The sequence below is a fragment of the Hyla sarda genome, chromosome 10 (assembly GCF_029499605.1).
Source record: "Hyla sarda isolate aHylSar1 chromosome 10, aHylSar1.hap1, whole genome shotgun sequence".
In the NCBI taxonomy this organism is placed as follows: Eukaryota; Metazoa; Chordata; class Amphibia; order Anura; family Hylidae; genus Hyla; species Hyla sarda.
Window position 1 is genome coordinate 58079283 of NC_079198.1, and position 9047 is coordinate 58088329.

At 38.6% G+C, this 9047-nt stretch overlaps 1 protein-coding gene across 1 annotated transcript in view; it reads right to left on the reverse strand.

Moving 5' to 3' along the window:
* FAM83E (family with sequence similarity 83 member E) overlaps positions 1–3531 on the reverse strand; it is a 61700-nt gene extending 58169 nt beyond the window's left edge. Inside the window, exons 1-2 of the mRNA XM_056543346.1 lie at positions 3352–3531; positions 2588–3158 (exon numbers count right to left, since the gene is read on the reverse strand). Of these exons, the coding sequence (XP_056399321.1) occupies positions 2588–3037 (450 nt within the window). The 5' untranslated portion in view covers positions 3038–3158; positions 3352–3531. The remainder of the gene's footprint in view (positions 1–2587; positions 3159–3351) is intronic.
* Between the last annotated feature and the right edge of the window lie 5516 nt (positions 3532–9047).

Genomic DNA, 9047 nt, shown 5'->3' on the forward strand with positions numbered 1-9047 from the left:
TCCTTAATGCAACATGCCCCCCAAAAACCATTTCAGCAAAATTTGCTTTTCAAGAGCCAAATGTGACTCCTCTTCTGAGTTCTGTAGTGCGCCCACAGAGCCCTTTACTTCCACACATGGGGTATTTCCATACTCAAAAGAAATGGGGTTACACGTTTTGGGGGACATTTTCTCCTATTACCTCTTGTAAAAATGGTAAATTTGGGGGGAAAAAACTGCATTTTAGTGATAACAAAAATATAAATTTACACATCCGGCTTCAACCAAAAGTCGTCAAACACCTGTTTAACACCAGTTTAGGCTCACTGTTCCCCTTTTTATGTGCCTTGAGGGGTGTAGTTTCCAAAAGAGTATGCAATGTGTTTATGATGCAAGCATAAGGTAGACATATTGTATATGTGAATAAATATATAATTCATTTAGTATTTTTATTACAGGCAGAGAGATTCAAAGTTAGAAAAATTCTAAATTTTAAAATTTTTTATGACATTTTTAAATTTTTCACTAAGAAATGATGCAAGTATCAACAAAAATGTACCACTATGTTAAAGTAGAATAAGTCACGAAAAAACAATCAAGGAATCAGAGTGATTAGGAAAAGCATCCCAGAGTTATTAATGCTGTTGTCAGATGTGCAAAAAATGTTCTGGTCCTTAAGGTCATAATGGGCTGTGTCCTTAAGGGGTTAAGAACTGTAAAAGCTGTTTAATGAGTGCCTGTCATCAAACCATATTTTCTAAACTAACTCAGATTATATTTGCTAACTACTTCTAACACCCCTCCTGCCCTAAAAAAAAAAAAAATCCGAGCTTTAAAAAGCTCTGTATCATACCTTTCCCCTTGCTTACATTGTGTGAGCTCCCGGCAGGAAAAAGTGGGTGTTCCACAGCAGGGGCGACATCACTGAAGCCTGCGAGAGCTGTGACGCCATGCCCGGCATGCACTATCTTAGTTTGGACTTCTGCAAGTCCGGGTGGAGACCAAATTAACTGTTTGGGAACAGAACATAGCCACCTAGCGACTGTTTTTTCAAACACATTAAAAACATATAAAGATTGAGAATTTTAACAGCAAGTAAATAGCAAAGTGTCTTATAATAACATAAGGAACAATATATTACAAGTTTAGTTTGGTGACAGGTACTCTTTAAAGCTTTAAACCTCTATTCAGTGAATAAGGTTACACTGTTATGAAAATCTATCTGTTCACATTGCAACTTCTTGACTCCCAGTGCTTTATTCACACCTCACCAACACCAAGGGAATCCATCAGCCAAGATACCATTACCAAAGTGTGCCCATAGGGAACCCCTACCATCAACTAACATCTCTGCGGCCACCACACCTATGCACCAACCTAAGTGGCATCTTACTACCCTGCAAAAACCCTTGTCTCCATTGTTATAGTGCTGTAGTGCACCACAAGGCCCAGCCCACCACGGGTATGTGTCCCCGACTATTTTACCTAGGTCACACTCTCCTACCCCCAAGATAGATGGGCTCCATCCACTAGCTGACAACTGGAAATTAGAGATGGAACCTTCAGAGCACAGATCTGCTAAATAATGCCATTTACAAGTTACATATGGCCAAAATAGTATGACTTTTCATGTACAAACACAGCTTATTTTGATAAATGACAGCTTGACCCTAATAACCATCCTCTGTTATCTATCACTTAGGCATTTACTAAAGTGGTACTCCGGAGAACTAAATCCATAGCCCATCCTTTCCTTCTCATAAACCTATTTAATTGTCTAAATATAATTATTTAGCTATATAGAACAGTTCCCCCCTCTTTGGTTGTCACTTACATCCATGAAGTGAGGGAATGACATCATCTAGCCATCCATTCTGTCTCTGTCCAAATTCCTCTCTGAAAGCAGCCCCCACTCTCCTGAGAGACACAGACCAAGTGATTTCTGCCCTGCACTGATGCTTTCTTTAGTGCTGAAACTGGGAGGTGTGTGTAGCCTTAGCTAATCGGTCACTGAACCTCTCTGTACTGCTCAGAGCAGGAGAGTAGGGGCTGCTCTCAAAGAGTGAGCTGGCTGGCACAGCAGAGCTGCAATGATTGCTGGGAGATTTATGCAAGTGGAGGTGAGGATGGCAAAGAATATCAAGCAGCCAGAGAAGACAACAGGGGCCACAGGAGCCATGCATATCAAGCAGGATGGATTACAGGGAATATATCCAGGTAGTGTGGTGGCTTTGGAGCATATATATATATATATATATATATATATATATATATATACACACTTCCCTGGAGTACCCATTTAACCCAATTGTGCAGCCTTTATATAACACTGTATTGCCTTTGGACTATGGAAAGTTGAGAAACACAGCATTCACAACCTAGAAATGACCTCTTCCAATGATTGATACATCTGTGAGGAAGGATGTGCTTGTGCAGAAATGAAAGTGCTTGTCGACCAGATGGTTGTTGTGTGTCTCGCTGTTGATACTACAGGGGAAATGTGGACTCATGGAACTAAATGAACTGATACAATAACAGAAATTATGAGCAAACCGCTAAAAGTCTGCAGATTTTGGGGCTACACATTCTGAAGAAACTATTGACCCACCTTTGTTGCATTTTGTATTGTTCTTCGAACAACGACTTTAATATGAGGAGCATTATTAGTAGGAGGATGTGTGTAAACTTCTGCTCTTGTAATTCCTTTCCATGTGTCTCCCTCTGGCCATCCAAGGTCCAGCATAGGTGTTGGTACATCTGATCTTCCTGGCCAGTAACTTAAACTTGTATCTTCATCCAGCTCTGAATCTTCCTCATATTCTAGTTTTCCTAACTGAGAATCCACTGCAGAGCTTTTTAAAGAATTCACTTCTTCCCGAGATAGAAACTCTCGAGCGCCATCATTTTTAAGACAATTGTAGAAAGCTGCTTCTCCAGAAGATAAAAGCGTTTCCAAGGCATTTCGTTGTATTTCTGAATAATAAAATTGCGGACTTGCTTCCGAAATGTCCACAAATTCTTGGTCGTCTTCCAAACATTTCACCTGAGAGTTAGCCATCTTAAGACTTTCTATTAGTAGCTATTTAATAGTCATAACATCTATTCAGAGTTTATCTGTCGGGCAATCCTTTGATCGTCTTGTATTTGCTCAACTCTGTGCATTGAATACAAGGAACATTCTGTAAAGGAGGAAAAAAAATTCTATATTAACTTTTTTTGTATATATCTCTAAGAAAATGTATATATAATATGATAGTAAATGCCCAACTTGGCAGACATTTTAAAGGAACATCTAATGTGACCAAATTTTTATTATAAACATTTTTTTTTTTCAATTTACATCAATCTGTCATCAGTATCATCCGCACTTACCTGTTATACAGGCTTGTAGTGAGGGCGATACTGATCAAAATAATATTTACGGCATCCGGAACCGTCACTCCATTCCGCTGTAATTCATCTTTTTCGGTATATGCAAATTAGTTGTTTGGGGCATTGGCAGAGCAACGAACCCTGTCCGGGCACTGTGACGTCATCTTCGTCAGTGGGCATTGCCCGGCTCCTCCATATTCATAATCCCCTTCCTGCTCACTCGGCCTGTACTGTGCAAGCGCAGCTTCCAGGGTACTGAGATTGGCTCCCGGCGAAGATGACATCACAGTGCATGGTTCGCAGCTCCGCTCATGCCGCAAGCAACTAATTTGCATATACCGAATAAGATGAATCACAGCGTAACGGAGTGACAGTTTGGGATTCTGTAAGTATAATTTTGATCAGTATCACCCGCACTACACGCCTGTATGACAGATTAGTGAGGGTGATACTGATGACAGATTTCCTTTAAAAAATAAATACATTTTGCAGTTTTCACTCTGGCTGTTGGGCCTCACTTCCTACCCTGTAGAGATTACTTTACACAAGTCTTCTCATTATCATCACCGACAAGATTACAATGAAAGGAGAAACCTATGTATAGATAACACAGGTTCACACTATAGTCACAATAGATGATAGTCACAGTTAACCTATTGCTCATCCCTAAGCAATGACCTATGCTCAGTCCACAAAGCATGCCAGTAGATTTTTATGGCTCTACCGTATTGTAAAGCTTTGAATGGCGTCAGCATGTGTGACCATTTGCTCAAGTTTTGGATTCAAACAATTGTTTGGATTTACAAAACATGTGGCTTGCACACAAATGGAAGAGATAAGCAACACATCTATAGTAAATAAAAAAAAAATGCTATGGAAATGCTTAAAAACAAAAGGGGAGATTTATCAAAACCTGTGTAGACGAAAAGTTGGCCAGTTATCCACAGCAACCAATCAGATTGTTTCTTTTATTTTGTACATGCCTCTTTAAAAATGAAAGAACCAATCTGGTTGGTTGCTATGGGTAACTGGCCAACCTTTCCTCTGCACAGGTTTTCACATTTAAGTGTAGAAAGGAATGGAGCCGGGCTTGCAAAATGATAGCTGTGGAAAATCTTTGTGGGTTTGCCGTAGCATACAATCTTAACAATAAGGACATATTACTCATATTCTTTCTTCCGGGATTGAGATAGTCATTTCAAGATAAACCTGCATTGCTCTTATAAATACCAGGGGACTTTTCTTGAGTTGAGGGACAGTGCTAGTTGACCAATGTGAAAATTCTTAAAGGGTACCTTTCATCAAAAAAACTTTTGATATATTATAGATTAATGTATGCAGAATAACTTTCCAATTGCATGTTATTAAAAAATATGCTTCTTACTATTTATCTTTCCTTTGAAAAAATGACCACTAGAGGTCTCCCTACCAGTCCTGGCCACAAGTCCTTTTTATAGATTTCAGACTCATGCTTGAGGCCTAAATCTCAGACTGCAGCCAGGACACAGACAATCTCAGCACTGCTCCCTGCCTATCAATCAGACAGGCAGGAGCCAGCACTGTGCTCATAGCACAGCAGGGCATACTCCTGACTCTGCCTCACTGCATGCCCTCATTCATTTTACTATCTGATCTTTCTTCTCTCTGCACATGCAATTGTAAACAGAGAGGAGAAGATTCAGAGCTGCCAGCTGAGCTTTTCTGTGTCCCGGCTGCAGTCTGAAATTTAGGACTCAAGCATGAGTCTGAAATCTATAAAAAGGGCTTGCGGCCAGGACTGGTAGGGAGACCTCTAGTGGTAATTTTTCAAAGTGGAAAATTAAATAGAAAGAAGCATATTTTTTAATAACATGCAATTGGAAAGTTATTCTGCATACATTAATTTATAATACATCAAAAGTTTTTTTGATGAAAGATACCATTTAAAGAAAATTGCCATCTATTGTTCATCCATTATGAACAGTGTTTGCAATTTTTACAGAAAAGTGGCACAGTGATCAATTCTGCATTATATTTTCCAGACGTTAATTATGAAGTGTGAATTATATATATATATATATATATATATATATATATATATATATATATATATATATCTATAATAGAAAACCTTGTGCATTAAAGGGGTACTCCGGTGGAAAACATTTTTTTTTCTTTCAACTGGTATCAGAAAGTTAAACAGATTTGTAAATTATTTCTATTTAAAAATCTTAAATAGATCTTAAAAACCTTCCAGTACTTATCAGCTGCTGTAAGCTCCACAGGAAGTTGTATTTCTTTCTGGAGTTATTTTCAGTCTGACCACAGTGCTCTCTGCTGACACCTCTGTCTGTCTCAGGAACTGTCCGGAGCAGGAGAGGTTTGCTATGGGGATTTGCTCTTACTCCAGACAGTTCCTGACAGAGGGGTCAGCAGAGAGCACTGTGGTCAGACAGAAAAGAACTCCATAAAGAAATACAACTTCCTGTGGAGCATACAGCAGCTGATAAGTACTGGAAGGATTAAGATTTTTAAATAGAAGTAATTTACAAATATGTTTAACTTTCTGGCACCAGTTGATTAAAAAAAAAATAATAATTTGGTTCCACTAGAGTATAAAAAACTTGATATTTTAAAGAGACATGTTTAACGTTTTGATTAGTCAGAGTCTTAGTGCTGAGACTCCCCACAATTACTAGAACAAGCAAGGAGGAGCATACGATTCGCAGTGATCAATGACCCTGCTATAAGTCTCTTTTTTTTATGACAAGGACAGCTTAAGTGTTTAATCACACACAGCAGATTTGTTGTAGAGATGCCTGTAGCTGTGAATGGAGTTTGCAGAAATCCATGCATGTGTTGAAGAAACAGCTAAATTTATTGCAAGTCTAAAACAATTCTGCTGCATGTCAACATGGCCTGAGAAGTGCTACTTGCTGAATATGGATAGTGGTACATGCACAGTATTTATAGCATTTATCTTTTGTATTATTGATACATGCACATTATTTACAGCCTGCGTCCTATGTATTAGTGGTACATGCACAGTATTTACAGCCTGCGTCCTATGTATTAATGGTACATGCACAGTATTTACAGCATGTGTCTTGTGTATTAGTGGTACATGCACAGTATTTACAGCATGTGTCCTATGTATTAGTGGCACATGCACATTATTTACAGCCTGCGTCCTATGCATTAGTGGTACATGCACAGTATTTACAGCATGTGTCTTGTGTATTAGTGGTACATGCACAGTATTTACAGCATGTGTCCTATGTATTAGTGGTACATGCACAGTATTTACAGCATGTGTCCTATGTATTAGTGGCACATGCACATTATTTACAGCCTGCGTCCTATGCATTAGTGGTACATGCACAGTATTTACAGCATGTGTCTTGTGTATTAGTGGTACATGCACAGTATTTACAGCATGTGTCCTATGTATTAGTGGTACATGCACAGTATTTACAGCCGGCATCCTATGTATTAGTGGTATATGCACAGTATTTACAGCCTGCGTCCTATGTATTAGTGGTACATGCACATTATTTACAGCCTGTGTCCTATGTATTAGTGGTACATGCACAGTATTTACAGCCTGCGTCCTATGTATTAGTGGTACATGCACATTATTTACAGCCTGCGTCCTATGTATTAGTGGCACATGCACAGTATTTACAGCCTGCGTTCTATGTATTAGTGGTACATGCACAGTATTTACAGCATGTGTCTTGTGTATTAGTGGTACATGCACAGTATTTACAGCATGCATCCTATATAATAGTTGCACAGCATTTACAGCATGTATTCTATGTATTAGTTGCACAGTATTTACAGCATGTGTCCTATGTATTAGTGGTACATGCACAGTATTTACAGCATGTGTCCTATGTATTAGTGGTACATGGACAGTATTTATAGCATGTGTCCTATGTATTAGTGGTACATGCACAGTATTTACAGCCGGCGTCCTATGTATTAGTGGTACATGCACAGTATTTACAGCCGGCGTCCTATGTATTAGTGGTACATGCACAGTATTTACAGCATGTGTCTTATGTATTAGTGGTACATGCACAGTATTTACAGCATGCATCCTATGTATTAGTGGTACATGCACAGTATTTACAGCCTGCGTCCTATGTATTAGTGGTACATGCACAGTATTTACAGCCTGCGTCCTATGTATTAGTGGTACATGCACAGTATTTACAGCCTGCGTCCTATGTATTAGTTGTACATGTGCAGTATTTACAGCATGCGTCCTATGTATTAGTGGTACATGCACAGTATTTACAACATATGTCCTATGTATTAGTTGCACAGTATTTACAGCATGTGCCCTATGTATTAGTGGTACATGCACAGTATTTACAGCATATGTCCTATGTATTAGTTGCACAGTATTTACAGCATGCGCCCTATGTATTAGTGGTACATGCACAATATTTACAGCATGTGTCTTGTGTATTAGTGGTACATGCGCAGTATTTACAGCATGCATCCTATTTATTAGTGGTACATGCATAGTATTTACAGCCTGCGTGCTATGTATTAGTGGTACATGCATAGTATTTACAGCATACACTCTATGTATTAGTGGTACATGCACAGTATTTACAGCATGCGTCCTATGTATTAGTGGTACATGCACAGTATTTACAGCATGCGTCCTATGTATTAGTGGTACTTGTACACTATTTATAGGATTTGTCGTCTCTATTAGTGGTACTTGCACAGTATTTACAGCATGTGTCCTATGTATTATCGGTGCATGCACAATATTTACAGCATATGTCCTATGTATTGGTTGCACAGTATTTACAGCATGCATCCTATGTATTAGTTGTACAGTATTTACAGCATGTATCCTATGGATTAGTGGTACATGCACAATAAATATAGGATTTATCTTCTCTATTAGTGGTACATGCACAATATTTACAGCATGCGTCCTATGTATTAGTGGTACATGCACACTATTTATAGGATTTATCTTCTCTATTAGTGGTACCTGCTCAGTATTTACAGCATGCGTCCTATGTATTAGTGGTACATGCACACTATTTATAGGATTTATCTTCTCTATTAGTGGTACCTGCACATTATTTACAGCATGCGTCCTATGTATTAGTTGCACAGTATTTATAGCATGCGTCCTATGTATTAGTGGTACATGCACACTATTTATAGGATTTATCTTCTCTATTAGTGGTACCTGCTCAGTATTTACAGCATGCGTCCTATGTATTAGTGGTACATGCACACTATTTATAGGATTTATCTTCTCTATTAGTGGTACCTGCACATTATTTACAGCATGCGTCCTATGTATTAGTGGTACATGCACACTTTTTATAGGATTTATCTTCTCTATGAGTGGTACATGCACAGTATTTACAGCATGCGTCCTATGTATTAGTTGCACAGTATTTACAGCATGTGTCCTATGTATTAGTGGTACATGCACAGTATTTACAGCATACGCTCTATGTATTAGTCGTACATGCACAGTATTTACAGCATACACTCTATGTATTAGTTGCACAGCATTTACAGCATGCATCCAATGTATTAGTTGCACAGTATTTACAGCATGTGTCCTATGTATTAGTGGTACATGCACAGTATTTACAGCCTGTGTTCTATGTATTAGTGGTACATGCACAATATTAACAGCATGCGTCCTATGTATTAGTTGCACAGCATTT